At 42.6% G+C, this 17528-nt stretch overlaps 1 protein-coding gene across 2 annotated transcripts in view; it reads left to right on the forward strand.

Annotated features, from left to right (window-relative positions):
• Positions 1–17528, forward strand: part of Gpr180 (G protein-coupled receptor 180) — a 28234-nt gene that overhangs the window by 1250 nt on the left and 9456 nt on the right. Inside the window, exons 2-4 of one of the 2 annotated variants that reach the window (XM_060391601.1) lie at positions 1628–1786; positions 10479–10679; positions 17242–17395. In XM_060391601.1, coding sequence (XP_060247584.1) covers positions 1628–1786; positions 10479–10679; positions 17242–17395 — 514 coding nt within the window. Of the gene's footprint in view, positions 1–1627; positions 1787–10478; positions 10680–17214; positions 17396–17528 lie in introns of both variants that reach the window. The other variant, XM_060391600.1, reaches the window with a different exon arrangement.

The following is a 17528-nucleotide window of genomic DNA, read 5'->3' on the forward strand; positions in this document are numbered from 1 at the left end:
TGTTCATGTCCCCACATGACCCTGCCTGGGATTACCTTGTGAGCATGAAGGGCAAAAAAAGTAAAATAGGTTATGAACCACTCTGGATGCTGTTTCAGAAATGTTACGGAGCATCAGCAGAATTGAGTTGTGTAAGTCTCATGGCAGATTGGGACGTACCACATGCACAGTTCCCCTCTCGTATGTCATGCACAGTTAGTACTCTTAGGCCTAGGTGTTGCCAGGTTTGGATCCATTTCCTGTTCAATACAGTGAAGCCGTGCTGAAAGAACTCTGACTTACTACAATTTAAAGTGTTAATAGTGCTTTAGAGTTTGTAAAAGTTGATGTAGTGTACCAAATTATGTAAGAATCTTTTTTATGTACATGTATCATTTTAACCAAAGCAATAATTTTAGTAACAAAATAAGTACCAAGAGAATAAAAAGCTGTAAAATGAGTCTCCTGTTTCACCTCTCTTCACTTAGCATCTCTTCCCCAACAGGCAACTGCTTCTCACTATTACTATACTAAATTTTAAAAAAATATTGTTTTTTGTTTAAGTGTTCATTCCTGCATGAGTTTTGTGTGTCGCTTTTCTTTTAAATGATTTATTTACTTTTATTTTATATACATTAGTGTAAAGATGTCAGATCTGTGAAGTTACAGACAGTTGTGAGCTGCCATGTGGGTGCTGGGAATTGAACCTGGGTCCTTTGGAAGAGCAGACAGTACTCCTTACCACTGAGCCATCTCTCCAGCCCTTGTGTGTCGCTTTTATGCTTGTGTCTTTGGAGGCTAGAGGGAGACATGCTCCATAATTGGAATTTCAGTGGTATGAGCTGCTACAGGGGTGTTGGGAGCCCAACTCACAGTCCTTTTCAAGAGCAGCAAGTGCCCTGACACTTAGCCCTGACACTGTGTGTTACTTAGTTCTCTGTGCAGCCAGGTTCGCTTTCTATTACTCATCCAATATATTGTTCTAAAAATTTGTAAAAGTTGTAAGTATAAGCTGACAGGATTGCACATACCTTTAACCCCAGCAGAGAGGCAGAGAGGTAGGCAGCTTGCTGTGAGTCGGAGGCCAGCCTGGGCAACAGATCGAGTCTAGGACAGCCAAGACTACACAGAGAAACCCTGTCTCAAAAAAAAAAAAAAAAAAAAAAGGAAGAAAGAAAAACCAAAAAGTTGTAGGTATAAAAATGTGTTTTGAGTTTAAAATAGGTATCCCAAACACAGATATTTAAACTTATTACCTGCACTTATTTTCACATTAAAATCCCCATGTTGTGTTAAAAGTATACTTCAGCAAAAGGCTATAGAGTAGGAGCAAGTATATAAGACTGATGGACTCATGCATCAGAAGCGGGAGTTGTATGATGACGGACGTTCAGGCATCCCAGACCGCTCTTATTCCGGGAAATGTTACCACTTACCACCACAGTTACACAGATACACTCCGTGATGGGTAAGCTCTTCCACCTCAATGAGCCATTCATCATGTTGTGATTTATTTATGTAAATGAGACCTAAGAATGCTTGTTCTGCAAAATCCCTGTATTGGTATGTGCTGCAGGTGTGGGTTTGTCCTGCTGTCTCAGTCCTTTGTAAAACTAAACTAGTTGATGGTTTCTGTTTTAATGTCAAGGTGACCATGCTCTTCTGTGTGTCAGAATCAACAACATAGCAGTAGCTGTTGGGAAAGAAGCTAAACTGTACTTGTTCCAAGCCCAGGAATGGCTCAAGCTGCAGGAGAGCAGTCCTGGTTACACCTGCACTGAGCGGCTATCCAGAGCTCAGCTGACAAGTGAGTATGTGTTTTTCTTTCTTTGACCATTAGATGTGAGTTTTCCCCCTTTATTGTTGAAGTCTACTACAACATGGTACATATATGTATTTGTTAAGATGTTTTTGTGACTGCATACATGTAACTGTGATGATATTTTGGTTATTATGTTTATGGCTGCATTTTTCAAAAGCTACCCTTTTGTTTGTTCAAAGGATAGAATGCTTTCCCCCTTTTATCATTCAAAAAGTTTTTGGGTATCCAGGTAATTTATAAAGGAGTCTTCTTCATTCATACTCTGTGGTTTATGTAATTCAAGCTAATATGACAGATACATTTTTATCTGCTTGTAGTGTGCAGTGAACAGCATTGGTTGCACAGATACTCTGTGTCGGCACTGTTCCAGATACCAAGCATGTGTTAGTTCATACAGCTTATCCCAAGTGATGCTGTCTGACAGCATGCTGTTGAGACGGAGTGGTCTGACGGCAGAGTACCACACCACTTACAAACATTAGTCTCTTCCGGTTTTTCCTGAATCAACAGTGTCCCACGATAGGGTGTGGCCCACTGAGAGAGAGTGGGGCTTAGAGTGGGGCTTGCCATTTGTGAGTGACGTACATGTTGCAGTTCTACCCATCACACCACTGAAATTACCTGGTTGTAGGAGACACGGTGAAAGCATCTATATTGGTTTCTTTTCTGATGCTGTGATAAGACACTATGACCAAGCAACTTACAAAAGAGTTTAGTTGGGCTTGTGGTTCCAGGGATAGAGTGCCTGGTGGCAGAGTGAATGCGTGGCATCAGGCAATTGGGGCAGCCAAGCACTGGCATATTGATCTGCAGGCCGGAGGCAGAGGGTGTGCTTGGATGACACAAACATCAAACATCTCATAATCCTTCCCAAACAGTTCAGCTAGGGACCACGTATTCAGACATCCGAGCCTATGGGGGACATTCCCATTCAGGCCACTGTGGCATCCACGAGGAAGAAGTAGCAGATACCGTCTTCCCTTTCTCTGCTGTATTTGTAAAGTGCATCCTCACGCAGGGTCGCACCGCTGTCTCCTCTTAGCCTAGCCAGGTAGAGCATGCCTGTTTCCAACTGTCCAGTCTTATCAGCTCTCTGGATACCTATGAGGCAGCAACCAGAGCAGGGATGAAAATGCAAGTTCCTTTACACCACTGCCCACTGTGATGTTTGCTTACTAGGTTGTTAGATGACAACTGTGGTTTGCTGAAGAGATCTGGGTGGTAGATTCAGATAGAAAGAGATTATATAACTATGTACTTCAGCCCTTAGTTTCTGAACTTGTCTGGAAATCTGTACAAATCCTACCAGCTTTCCTGCTGTCACATTTGCTCATCTTTGCATTTCCCGCGCATAGACAAGTCCTCCTCCTTTGCCTGCCCCCACCCAGCTTTCCAGCCCACTCTTCACTGCCTTTTGTTTTAGGAGCTGGCCCATCAGTCTCTTCTACCTGCTCAGTCCTGAGGGTTTGATTCTAAATCCCTCTTGAAGTCACCTGCTTTCTGGCCTGGAACTTGCTCTGTAGACCAGGCTTTCTCAACTCACAGAGATCTGCCTGCCTCTGCCTCCAGAGCGCTGGGGTTACAGGTGTGTACCACTGTTCCTGGTCACCAGTGATCTTTCTAAATAGCCCCTTTGGTTATTGCCTTTGCTTTGTCACTGACCATTAACATATTCAGATGTTTTCTTCCTGCTCTTCTGAGGCGCTCAGGCTTTCTAGTGCTCAGCAGAGCCCTCAGATCTCCACCATGCACCCCCTTCTGTTCCAGTGCCTCTTCACTCCCTCCTTTGATTGGCCATGCTCCATTACTACTTCCCTCGCCTTTGCACAGGCTTTTTCCTTCTCAGTTGTTCCCTCAGCTCTCCCCTGCGAATCCTCCTGTTTGCGTACAGCAGGTAGCATGGGTCCCGCTCACTGTTTTCCAAAGCTCAGTGAATCACGCGTGTGTCTGTCCATTTGTCCCTTCACTGAGGAGTGTGTGCTTTCATGCACAGTGCTAGGCATTGCTAACATATCAGTGACCAAAACACAGACATCTTCTCAGTCCGTAAGGATAATGTGACAGGAATGAAGCAGATCAACATACATGAATATAGAGTTAGGGCGAGAGTGATGGCATGGATGTTGAGTGCCTCCTGCTCTCGCCAAGGACCCGAGTTCAGTTCTCAGCACACTGCCTGGGTACTCACAGCCTTCTGTAAGTCCATCTCCAGAGGATTTGACGCCCTCTTCTGATCTCTACAGACAACTCCCCCGCTTCTTTCTCAGACACACACATACACACACATGCACATAAACTTAAAATTAATAAACCTAAAAATACTCCCTGAAATTTCGGTCACAGTAAGCGCAGCGAATGTTGTTCACATGATAAACGTTGTTTACATGGTTCTTCATCTGACCCTGCAGTGACTTTTTCTTGTCCCAGTAAAACCTTGTCGGCTAGTTCAAAACCTCCGGCGGGAGGACTGTGATGTGGCTTTCCACACCCCAGAGTTCGAATTGCACCATATCGTGTATCCATTTGCAGAACAGTTTCCTATGTTGCCAGAGGACAAGCGCACTAAGCGGGAAAGCACTGCTAGTGACCCGTGGCAGCCTGTCGGTAAGACGGGCAAGCTGGACTGCGCCAGGGCCGCTGCTGCTCGGAAGCACTGAGGCTGGGAGTGTCACTTTTTAGGGTGGAGCTGGAGAGAGCACTAGAACTAAAGGAATCCTTTGCCTTTGTTGTTGTGCACCTGCTTTCCCTTTCCTATCCTTTCGCAGACAGGGGAAGTACGAAATGAAATAACAGAGGTGGCTGGAGAGGTGGCTCAGTGGGTAAGAGCACTGGCTGCTCCTGCAGAGGACTTGAGTTCAGCAGCTCATAAGGGCCTTTAACTGTAGCTCCTGGGACTCTGATATCTTCTGGCATCTCAGGGTACCTGCACATATACAAATTTAAAAAAAGAAAACAGGAAATAGGAATTTTAGAAGAATAAGTTTTATTTTCTTAAATTTAGGAGCCTAAAATAAACTACTAAAGAAGTAAGCTTATGTATTATACAGTTTTAATACATATAGTACATATTTTTTTTTTTTTTTATAAAACATTGTGTCCTAGTTTCCTTGTCTAGGTAACAATAAGACATGTTACATAGCTGTAACCTGGGTAGGAACAGGCTTACTCCAGCTTACAGATAACAGATAACATCAAGAGAAGCCAAGGCAGGAGCTAAAGCAGGGACGGTAGAGGAGTACTGCCTACTTGCTTGCTCCCCATGGTTTGCTCAGTTTGTTTTCCTATGCAAGCCTGTGCCCCTTGCTCATGGGAGTACTGCCCACAGTGGACTGGGCCCTTCTCATCAATCATCACTTATGAAAATGCTCCACAGACTTGCCCACAGGCCAATCCGATGGAGGTAATTTCTTAACCCCGGCCCCCTCTTCCAAGATGACTATGCCTGTGTCAAGTTGGCAGACCGACATATAATGTTTTATATGTAATTTCATCAGTTCTAATCTTCTGAGTTAGTGGTCATATTTATAATGTAATGCTGCTTGGGCGCTTCAAAGAGTGTTAGTTATTTTTGTGTACCTGTGTTGGTTTCTCTTAGTTTCACTCTTAACCGGACTATCATATAAATAATTGAGACTCTTTATATTTGTTTATAATAAGCTTCACAAAACAAGAATTGAGCAGTTATAACTCTAGTCTTAACCCTCTGACCTGATCTGGTTTCCTTGCAGCATGCATCCCAGGATACTTGTACTTTGTAGCTTTCCTGCTGAGTTCACTCTCCAAGTGACCTACTGGACCTCTGCCCCTGGCTGAATCTCCTTCCTATCCTCTAACTCCTCCTCCCCTGGGCTGGCAGGAAATCCAGCCCTATTCTGTCCCTTGTTCAGTGGTTGGCTGTAAGCTGCTTTATTGACATAGCAGGGTTCCACCGGGGAGCAGAGTTTATACAAAATTAAGACAGAAGACTCCCAGAACAAGGCTTGCAGCCAGATATGGGGGGTACAGAAATCAGCATTTGAATTACACAATAACCTTATGCCTACATGACACTGTAATAGAGCCACATACTTAAGACTCTTTTGGAAGGGGTGCATTTTCTTATTTTACAAAGTAGCAATTTAAATATCTTGTTAATTTTGCCCTGTGCTCACATAAAGCCTTACTGCTGGTACATACTGTGAAAATGATCAGCAATCTGAAGTACCTGTGCTGAGTGTTATTAGTGGACCCCTGAGACTGAGCTACGAAGCTTGTGAGCACTGGGTGCTGGGAACTGAACCAAGGTCCTCTGTAGGAGCGTCAAGTGTTCTTAACCACTGAGCCATCTTGCCATTCCCAACACATAAGATTACTCTGTGTGTGTTGGGGGCGGGGGTATGGGTGTGTGTAAGGGATTGTTAGAACCGAGTCCTGTTGGTGCTCAGTAAGTGAACTGCCTGTAAGGTATGCCCCCAGCCCAGATATTTTTGTTTTTGTTTTTTAATGCTAGAAACTTTGTTCATTTTAGTTCAAAAGAAGCATGCAAGACATTTAAAGACACTGAAAATTACTATAAATTTCTCTTAAACACTAAGTGATGCCAAATAATTTGTTGTCAGATTAAGTAGTTAAATACAACATTACAAAGAGGACACTCTGTTGCTTTATATCTCACACATGCGATTTTTGTGTATTTGATATACTTTAAAAACATTTTAGGCGGGGCTGGAGAGATGGCTCAGAGGTTAAGAGAACTGACTGCTCTTCCGAAGGTCCTGAGTTCAATTCCCAGCAACCACATGGTGGCTCACAGCCATCTCTAATGAGTTCTGGTGCATAATAAGATCTGGTGCATACATAATAAATAAATAAATAAACAAATAAATAAATAAAAATAAAAAAACATTTTAGGCATTAGTATTTCACTCTGAGTGTCTTGTTAACATTCACTTCTTTTTGTAATGGCTGGACAGCTAGCTAGTCAACACTCCCTCGTTGATTCACATTTGGTTAATATTTGAGATACTAATTACACCTCATTGAACATGCATGCTGTGCTGTAGTCTTTTGTCTCAGAAACAATAACACAGTGTTGTCCAGAGACTCGCAGCAAACGACAGCGAGAGGGAGCCAGATCCAGCCCCACGTTAGGAAGCACTGCCGAGATCATTTGATGCTGAGTGCACACAGTTTAAAAAGAGGCATCAAAGGCTGCACCAGAGTGAAGTACACCGGCTCTGTGTTGTGTCGTTGTGGGGAAAGTATAAATCTAAAACAGCATCATAGCTGGACTTGTGCTTGAGATCTAGAGTCACGTAACAGTGGCTCACGTTTGAGCAGACTCATTTGAGCCGTTGACTGATGGCATGTTACATTCTTATAAGAGTTTTCAGGTATTTAACGTGGGCCTTAGCCACAATTTTTTTTTCAGAGTCAGTATACACAAACACACACACACACACATGCACGCACACACATATACACACATATATGCATACACATTGGGGCAGGGATGAGACAGGGTTTTTCTGTGTAGCTGTCCTGAACTATATGTAGACCAGACTAGCCTCAAGCTCAGAGATCCTCCTACCTGTGCCTGCAGAGTGCTGGGATTAAAGATATGCACCACGGTACCATCTCAGAATCTGTATATTTATAGTTGAGAAAAAGTCTAAACCTTTTGTTGTTGTTGTTTCAAGACAGGGTTTCTCTGGGTAGCACTGGCTGTCCTGGAACTTGCTCTGCAAACCACTCTGCCCTTGAACTTAGAGATCCGCCTGCCTCCTCGTTAAAGGCGTGTACCACCATCACGGATAAGACTGTTATTAAATATTGACGAGCTGTGAGAATGATATAGAGTCAGGCATTTTGTTTGTTTTTTGTTTTTGAGACAGGGTTTCTCTGTGTAGCCTTGGCTGTCCTGGACTCTATAGAGTAAGCTGGCCTCGAACTCACATCGATCTGCCTGCCTTTGCCTCCCTGCGTGCTGGGATTAAAGGCTTTTGCCACCCTGCCCAGCGTCTTTTTGTTTTAAAACCTTTTTCTTCCTGATGCTGGGATTGGACCTGAAGCCCTGCGCATACTAAGCAAACACTTAAACAGAGCTACAGCCTCAGCTCTGTTTTTAAGGGTGCGTGTTCTCATGAGTGTGTGCCTGTGGATGGGTTGCAGACTCTGAGGCTAGAGAAGGATGTCAGGTTTCCTGCTGTCAGTTTCCCCTTAAGTGACTTGAGACAGGTCTGGGTGAGGCTGGCAGCCAGCAAAGCCCTAATGATCCATATCCCATAGTCCTAGAGTACAGGTGTTCTCAGCCAGGCTGAGGACCTAGGGATAGACTTTGGGTACACAAGTCCCCTTGTCTGCTGAGCCCCTCAATACCCAGCGATCTCTTCACTTTTATTGTGAAGCTTGGGAGGGAGGGCTGGGGGATGTGCTTGCGTTCACTCTGTAGCTGAGGCCTTGAGCCTGTGGTCCTTCCTCAGGAGACTCCTGAGCAAGTGCCACCAGGCCTGGCTTGTTTCAAGACTGCTTGGTATAGAAGCGCATGCCTTACATGAAGTTTTCCTATGCTTCCTCATTTGTTGGAAGGAGAGCTCTGTGCTAGTGAGGGCAGGAGTCTCCAAGTTCATTGAAGAAATACAGAAAGATGATTCACTTGTTGATTTGCTCAGCTAAGTGTTGTTCTTAATCTGGTCTTTATTACGTAAGAAAACATTACTTTATGCGTCTTGAGGGCATACTATTGCATTTTAGGGATAGATGGTTCTTTTTTTGCATGCCTTTGCCTATATTTCCTGAGATTCACTAAAACTCTCTCCAGGTATCTTGCCCTACATGTTCAGATTTTCTTATTAGCATAACTACTTTATTCTGAAGGAAGAGGAGAGTTAACATTTAGTTAGTCCAGGATATGTGACAAATACTGTACTAGCAGAATCACAGAACTTAGTCTTTGCATGAGTTATTTGCAGTGGGTTTTCTTTATGTTGCACACACAAAAATGACAGCATCATACTTAGTTGCTGTTGCTGTGATAAAACACCATGACCAAAGCAACTTGGGGAGGGAAAAGTTTATTTGACTTACACTTCCAAATCAGTGTTCATTATTGAAGGGAGTCAGGACAGAAACTCAAAACAGGGCAGGAACCTAGAGGCAGGAGCTGATGCAGAGGCCAAGGAGGAATGCTTCTTACTGGCTTGCTACCCATGGCTTGCCCAGCCTGCTGTCCTATAGAACCCAGGACCACCAGCCCTGGGATAGTGTAAAAAGTAACTTTTATTCACCTGATTTAATTGTTGCCTCAGGGGCATTCTTCCTGTCTGCTAACCTAGGCCTAGTCCTGGAAGCCTCTGAGACTGCTGAATAAGCTCATCCTTTCTTGATCTTTCTGAACTCTGGCTGGCTGGTTCAACTCAACTGTTCTAGCTCAAACTCTTCTTCTAGCTGACTGACTCAATCTGGCATCTCCCAGTTTCTCACTGAATAGCTCTGCTTGGCCTCACACTAACTCTAGCAATGTGTTCTGGCTCGTTCTGTCTTCAGCTGTGTCTAGCTTGTTCTCTCCAGCCTGTCTCTGTAAACCTCTCTTGGTCAAACTGCCTCTGAATTCCATGCACTGACCTGCCATGAACTCAACTCTGCTGCACTGTCTCTCAACTCTCTGACTCAACCAAACTGACAGAACAGAGCTCAGAGATCTGCATGCCTCTTTGTTCTAGGTGCTGGGATTAAAGGCGTGTACCACCATGCCTGGACCTAAGCTTTTCTTTACCTGAAACTTGCTCTGGACCAGGCTGGCCTTGAACTCAGAGATCTACTTGCCTCTCTGTCTCCTGGGATTAAACATGTGTTTTAATTCTATCTGGATCATATAGACCTAGGAGGTCTTTGGATGTGATCTCTTCCCAGAGCAGCCATGTTCTAAATTAAACTTCCTCTACAAAACTACCTGCAATGGGCTGGGCCCATCCCCTTCAATCATTAACTAAGAGAAAATGCCTTACAGCCAGATGTTGTGGAGGCATTTTCTCAACTGAAGTTTTCTCCTTTCAGATAACTCTAGCTTGTCAAGCTGACATAAAACTAGGCAGCACAATACTGAATCCATGTTCCCATACAGACCTCTGTGTACCAGCATTCCTGAGTTATCATCCTGTTGTGTCCTCCTGCCAGGTGTGGTTCTGCCAGTATTGCCAATCTTGCTGTCATTTCTCTTTTTACCACTAATGGTATCTTTTAAAAAGAAAAATCAATTAGAAGAAACATTTTTAAATGGTCAGGCATATTTTTGGCTGTAAGGATTTAAGCTAAAGGTTTAAATTAAGGGAGTTATTTCCAGATCTGTGGTTGCAGCGCCTGCATGGCATGATGTGGGGAGAAATGACTGCTTAGTATGTACTTTACCACATAAAATAAAGTATAAATGTTGTTAACCCACTGGAAACTTTGTAAATATTTAAAAGCTCAGTTCCAATGAAACCATTTTTCTTTTGTGGTATGTTATTGATACTTTTATAGTGATTTTATTGCTTAAAATGGTCATTTTACTCTGCTTTACAATCTTTATGCTTTATTTTAATAGTACACCAGGGCTTAAATTTTTGAGGAAAAAAAAAAGATTTTAAACTCAAATCGATTCTCTAACTAAAATATTGAGAGCCTAGCTTTGAAGAATGCTGTTTTCTTTCTCTCTAAGTGACAATGAACCAGACTGAGCACAACCTGACCGTGTCCCAGCTCCCAGCTCCCCAAACGTGGCACGTGTTTTATGCAGACAAGTACACATGCCAAGAGGACATGGAGAGCGCCCAGGCAGAAGACATCCCATTTGAAATGATGTTACTAAACCCGGATGCTGAAGGAAATCCATTTGATCATTTTAGCGCTAGAGAATCTGGTAAGATGTGCATTTAAATATCCTCTAAATACAAAATGAGATGTGTACATGGATACCTTCATGTTGCCTTTTCAGAATGTTAGAAATGAAAAGCAGCTGAAGTTTAAAAGCAAATTTTATATAGCTTGGCTTTGAATGTATTAAAGACAGAAAATAACAAATGATAAAATATTAATAAGTAGTTGTATATACAGGATAATAGAGTTGTGTGTTTTTTAGTTTCCTTATACAGTTTAAGTCTTATTTTTAGTATATTTTGGCATTATTTTTATAAAGAAAAATGTTAATGATTTGAGCAATCTACATTGAAGTATAAACTAGCTACTTGGTAGAAATTCTCCTTCCACTAGTTTTGAACACATTTCACTTAGTTCCTACATAGTAATGATCAAGTCTGTGGTGCTTTCCGGAGTCATATTTACTTCTGCAAGTCTTCATTGAAATTTTAAGTCATGTGCCTTGCCCATGTGTAGATTCCAGCCACATAGAAGTGATTGGCATGAATACGATCCATGAGCTCTGACAGGTGTGTCTGTCAGTTAACATGCTGGAGTAAGCATGTATGTGGCCATATGCAAAGGAAAAGGGGTCAGGGTTCCCTTGTTTGTTTGTGTTTTTTTGAGACAGGGTTTCTCTGTGTCTCGGTTGTCCTTTCTCGCTGTACATCCCAGGCTGGTCTCGAGCGCTGGGAGAGCTGCCTGCCTCTGTCTCCCTGAGTGCTGGGATAACTAGGGTTCACTTTGTCATGAGTCACTGGCAGCTTGAAGAGTCAATAAAGAAATGCCCTGGGATCTTGCTGGCCGTAAAGCAGGAGAGTTTAAGAGGAGTGAGGCTACATTAGACTTAATCGGCTGTTGAGTTCAGTGTATAATTATGCTGCAGCTGGAAGAACAAATCACGTGTAATAACAGGTCATGAATGTAGTGTGGAAGGATGAACCTTTTCTGAAAGTATCTTTTGATTTGAAAAAATTTAGGATGACAGAGAAGATACTAAATGTCTTAGTTATAAAACATTACTTCTGAAAAGGAAGTAACAGCCATTCAATATGGTTGGGGGTACAAATTAGGTGATGTTTGGCTAATGGCACCTCAGGCTATAGAGTATTCATTACTGGAAGTCAGTGTGCTGTATTTTATTTCTGCAAGCAACTCCAGTGTTCTGAGTACTATAAGCCGGCATTGATGAAACCCAGGAGGATGGAGACCATGGGGGTGAGGTTGGACTGTCAGCCCTCGTGGTTTAAAGAAACAAGCCTCCGTTATTTCCTGTGACACTTGTTTTAGGACTCCTGGGCCTTATGAGTGGTGCCCTGCTGGGCCACAGGCTTCCCTTGCTCCCTGGCAGACAGCTAGACCTTCTGCTCTCCCAGTCCTGATAAGCATTGTTTTCCTCGTCCTGGCTCCCATTGCAGTTCTCTTTTTTTCCTCATCCCTAATTTGGCATCTAAACTTCAACCCTACAGCATAAAGTAATCCCATTTGATGTGCTGTGCTGAGGCCTCTAAATGCGAGTCATCCTTGCCCTGACGTTTCCTGAGCTGTACCCACACCTCTTGTGTTTCCCAGCATCCAGAATTATTGCCAGCTTTTCTCTGATTCTAATACCTGTGTTAGTCCTAGGCTTTCTGGCCTTCCTACTTTTTCTGGCTTTTGTTACTCATTGGGTATTCAAAGCTCATTCTAAAATGGGGAAGTTGCACAGGTCATGTCGCTGACAATATTTGCAACTTTGATTATTTGTGAGATTCTGTGCAGAGCCCCTGTGCAGGGACTGGTTATTTAACATCCAGAAGAGCCCGAAGTGTCTTGGGGTTATTGAAAACCAGTCTGTGTTGGCTTACTTTCTGAAAGGTACCTCATTCTATTGATGAAAAGGCTCAAAAGCCCCTGTGAATAGGTCTAAGTTGTTAGTCTGTAACCCATCATTACAAATCTAGAGAAGCTTTTTGTTCTATGTTTTTATTATCATTACTTTTATTTTTCAAATAATACAAAATTGGAAGTCAGAGGCAGGTGGGTCTCTGTGGGTTCAAGGCCAGCCTGATCTACATTGTGAGTTCTAGGACAGCTAAATCTCTGTAGTGAGATCAAGTTTTGAAAAAATAAAATAAAATAAAAAATTCCTGTTTCCCCACTGAGACTCAAGCTTGTTTTGGGAAGTAAGTTAGTTTTTGAGCCAGCTCTGAAGTTGCTTTTAATGTTTAAAGGCTGTGTTTCACATCCTGTAGGTAATTTACAGGTTTTCTGTTACATCTTAAGAGGGTTCGTCCTGTTGAACAACATTTGTTTCCAGGAATAGTCTCCAGATCTTTTAGAAACCTGTTAGTTTGTCTAATTATGTAGTCTGGGTAAGAAAATTTGATTTTCTGTGCTTTTTATTGAGAACTGACTCCACAACTGAGAAGTTTAAATTAAGTAAGTTACTACAATATACAGTTAATGTGGCGTGCTCGTCTCCTTCAATTCTACAACATGTTTCTCTCGGTTCAGTTACTGCCTTCCAAATCTAAACTGCAGGTTAGTGTTAGCGGTTGTTCTAAAACTCTGTGTGTTGCAGTTTCTCTCTTAACCTGGCCAACACCAATAGAGACTGAACTATGTTATTTACTTAAGCAGTTTCCCGGCACAAGAACTGAGCAGTATTTATCAATACTCTAAGCTAGTCTGTTTTCCTCTTTGCCAAAATCCCCGAGATACTTCCATTTTATGGCTTTCTCTTCTCCAACTGCTCTTTTTTTCCCTGTCTCTTGGACCTCTGCCTCTAGCTCAATCTCTTACTTCCTTTTTCTCTCTTCTCCCCTGGCTGGCAGGAAGTCCAGCCCAGTTCTCGTCCCTGCTCAGTGATTGGCTGTTGAACTGTTTTATTGACATGTCAGGGACAATTGGGGAGCCAAGTTTAAACAGGAGATTCTCAGAACAAGAATTGCAGCTGGCTATGGGGGCACAGAATCAGCATTTGAATCTTTACATGGTCACAATAGCATTATACCTACAGTTAATCCCTGATTTTGCAGTGCAAGTCTTACTTTTCTAAACTAGCAAAGGCAAACTGGATGCCACTTAACATCATACTACTAAGTAAGGATATAAGGCTTTTCAGGTAGAAAAAAGGAATTGCTTCTTTAAAGGATTAATCATGAATTGTGGGTACAAGTGAGGGGGAAAGGAGGGTGGAAATTATATAATACATTACTCATGAAATTCTCTAAATAAATATAAAAAATTAGAATATTAAAAATCTTAGTAACCGTTTTCTGCTCTTGTTTGAAGTACCAGGAATCTTGAGAGCTTATCATCTAAAGCAGATGGCTAGTTTTCATTGAAAGAACATTATAGGCTTTGCTATATTGTCCCGATTTTAGCAGGCACATTTATGTTTTCCCTTCATGGTCCAAAGTGGACAGCCCACTCATCACTGATGAAATATTGCAACTGTGGGGCTTAATGTTACAGATGAGATAGTAAGGAAGTAAATATATTTTTAAAGATTTATTTATTTAGTGTTCTGCCTGCATGTGTGCCAGCAGACCAGAAGATCTCACTATAGATGGTTATGAACCACCACTTGGTTACTGGAAATTGAACTCAGGACCTTTGGAACAGCCAGTGCTCTTAACCTCTGAGCCATCTCTCCAGCCCATAGGGGAATGTCTTAAGAAGAAGGTCTAAGGCTTCTTTCTCCAGAAGGATGAAGTTCCCCTCGCATGTTTTTGTCCTGACCAGGCTTGCACATCTGTGCTGTAGCGCCATCAGTCTCAGTATTAGAAAACAGGAGGGTAGACAAAATGGTCAGGTGGTTTGGAGTCATGGTTGGAGTTGACACCTGAGGGTGGGGCGTCGCTGTGCTCTGGGACAGGAAGGTGCTGCTCCCTGGCTCACATGAGGTGAAGGCCCGAGGGGCCTTTCTCTAAGCACTCTCCCCACTCGGTCACATCAACGCTTCTTTAAGACTTTAATATCTACACGTTTCCTGTGCTCGCTCACCATCTGCCACAGACTCATCTAAGTTTTCTTTAGTGTGTGTTGACTTTTAGTTACCCACCTGTTTTAAAATTAGATTTTAATTTTAGTTTGAACAACACAGATTGCTTTCTTGTGACTGCTAGAAGCAGAAAAAAACATAGCTAAAGAGAAAACAGAGGTATGTCTTAGAGCTGATCTGTTTAAAAGAGAAAAATAATAATAAATCCCAGAGTGGAGAGCCAGCGTTTTTATCTTTAAAGTGTGTTGTGGACAGACTCAAGGTTAGACTCACTTATCAAAGATTTAATTAACAAATTTTGAGTCAGTGTTTTAGTCTGTTTAATATATTAATCCAACCAAATATTTTTTTTGTTTTATAATTATAGTTGTTTTTTTTTTTTTTTTTTTTTTGCTTATAATCTTAGCTTTTTCTGGGAGATGTATTTACCACTGAATAACGTCCCTTTGTCCTTATAGTCACAATTTTCTTTTAATGATGGATCTGTTACATAATGAGGCCTGAAACCTGATCCTGTAATGGGTACTTTACAAAGTATTATAAATAAATAAAACTTTAAATAGATGCTTGTGTGCTGTGTAATTATTTAATGCAAAGAAGGAAAAATTAAAAACTAAGGTCAAAACATGGCTAATGTAAGGAATTTTGTTGACCCACAGCTGCTAGTATCTTGGCAGCGTCTGTGTCTCCTGCCTTGTTCCTGTACTGTGTAGTCTCAGGATTACAGGCCACTATTCTGAAGTGCAGTCTCTTTCTATGAGGGGCACCGACAAACTGTCCCCTCCTAGCCTGAGGCGGTTCCCCTGCCAACTGACCCAGCTTCTTCACTGTGTCAGAACCATGTCCATCATTTGTGTGGTAGAACAGGAGAGACACCCAGTGGCAGAAGGACTTCATGCTGCTTTTAGTTCTCTTCCTGGTGCCCCCAGAATGGAGGAGTTTGTGCTATTTGTTTGCTGTTTTTCCTGGGATATCTGTCTCCTGGTTTGCTTTTCCAAAACGGCTTTTTTATATTTATTTTCTTTTTTCTTCATTAATTGTCCAGAGCATCTCAGGATTCTCACTGGAATGGGAACACATGTAAGTCCGACCACAGTCTTCAGTAGAGAGCTCTCCGTGCTCACGCAGCGTTGCACACTGGTGTTCCGTAGAATGTAAATGCCTGTTCTTAGATGCCACTGCGAATTTAACGTAGTACAGCCATGTCAGCAAATGCCTCATTCACGGAGACAGCCAGCTGCAGATGGACAGTATCATGTGAAATTTCTCTGTGCTGAAAACATGCCAGCTTTGTTCTCCTCAGTGTTCCCCAGACAATACAGTATAAGACCTGTTTATGTAGCATCTACATTGTATTAGCTGCTAAAGACAGTGTACCGCGATTTATAGTTATAGCAGGATATGCATTCTTTTTTATACATAAATCCATCATTTAATTTGAGGAAGTTGAACATCCATGGCCTCATGTGTAAGGGGTTCCTGGGACCAATTCCCCTTGGATTGAAAAGGAAGACTAAATTAACTCCTTAAATTCAAAACTACGAAATTCCCAGACTTCTAGCTTGAAGTGTATTAGAATTTTTTTCTGAAATTTCTCAAATAAAGACTCAATTCCAGAAATGCTCATTCTGAGGCCTTGTGAACACTGCGGGAGACCCGTGGAGAGGGGACATCATGAGTGTCCTTATTTTCAGTGCAGCACCCGCATTCCTCCTTGTTCGTGTCTTTGCACCCACTCCTTTGCGCATAGTTTCTGCCGTGTGACTCTGCTGGCCGAGGATAGCGTTAGCTCTTTTCAACTTCAGCTTTGATGCCTATTTTCTATATTTTGTGATTTAAATTCTGAGGAGCCAAGTGATTCGTTTAGCTTTATTCCTGGCCACTCATGCTGCTGGCCCTTTGTTTGCTGTCATACTTGTGTTTAGTAGTGCGCAGTCACCTGAGGGTTTCCTCTTTGGCAATGGCTACTGAACGTACCAGAGAGAGGGGCTGTGGTCCTGGGCGTCTTAAAGCTGGAACGTTCCAGAACTGTGATCCCACCTGTTAGTTATTATCAGGATCACCCTGGGGCTTCGTCTCCAGTGACTGATTCAGTCGTCTGACTTGGGACCCACGAATGCGCATCACAGGTTCTCCTAGTTGCTAGATCAGAGACTGCACTTGGGCAAGTGTGGCCAAGGTCCGCTAGGCTGTGGTGACAACGCTGCTGGCCTTCTCAAAAGAGACGCACTGAGCTCATAAAGGTGTCTTAACTCCACACTGAGCCACCACTGGCTGCTGTTGGGTGGAACAGGTCTGATTTACAGAGTCTTCACCCTGCCTGGAGTGACTGTGGCTTCACAGATTGACTTTAACTGGTTTTCTTTAAGGGTCTTCTTACAGGTAAAACTTGGTCCCAAGTGGTAAAGTTAGTAATTTCCATGTTTCCTCGTACAAGAACGAATGCCGAGTCCAGTTTCAAAAGCAAGCATAGGGAAATTGAGAAGCAGGTGTGGGAGCCGCCCGCCACTGCCCTGTTTTACTGAAGCCAACTCCTCTCTTCTCTTCACAGGCTTACATGAGTTCTTTTTCCTCCTAGTCCTAGTGTACTTTGTGACTGCCTGCGTCTATGCGCAGTCCCTGTGGCAGGCCGTTAAGAAGGGAGGACCCATGCGCACCATCTTAAAGGTCCTGACAACTGCGCTGCTGCTCCAGGCCGCATCAGCCTTAGCTAATTACATCCATTTCTCCAGGTAACTCAAACCACTGTGCTCATCATTACAGCTAATTAATCCTAATTAGGCCACAAAAAATTCTGCTTGCTTTGATTATGAACATTTTTTTTCACATTTGTAATTTACACTAATGCTGTCCTCTTCAATTCCT

The sequence above is a fragment of the Meriones unguiculatus genome, chromosome 9, assembly GCF_030254825.1.
Source record: "Meriones unguiculatus strain TT.TT164.6M chromosome 9, Bangor_MerUng_6.1, whole genome shotgun sequence".
Lineage (NCBI taxonomy): Eukaryota > Metazoa > Chordata > Mammalia > Rodentia > Muridae > Meriones > Meriones unguiculatus.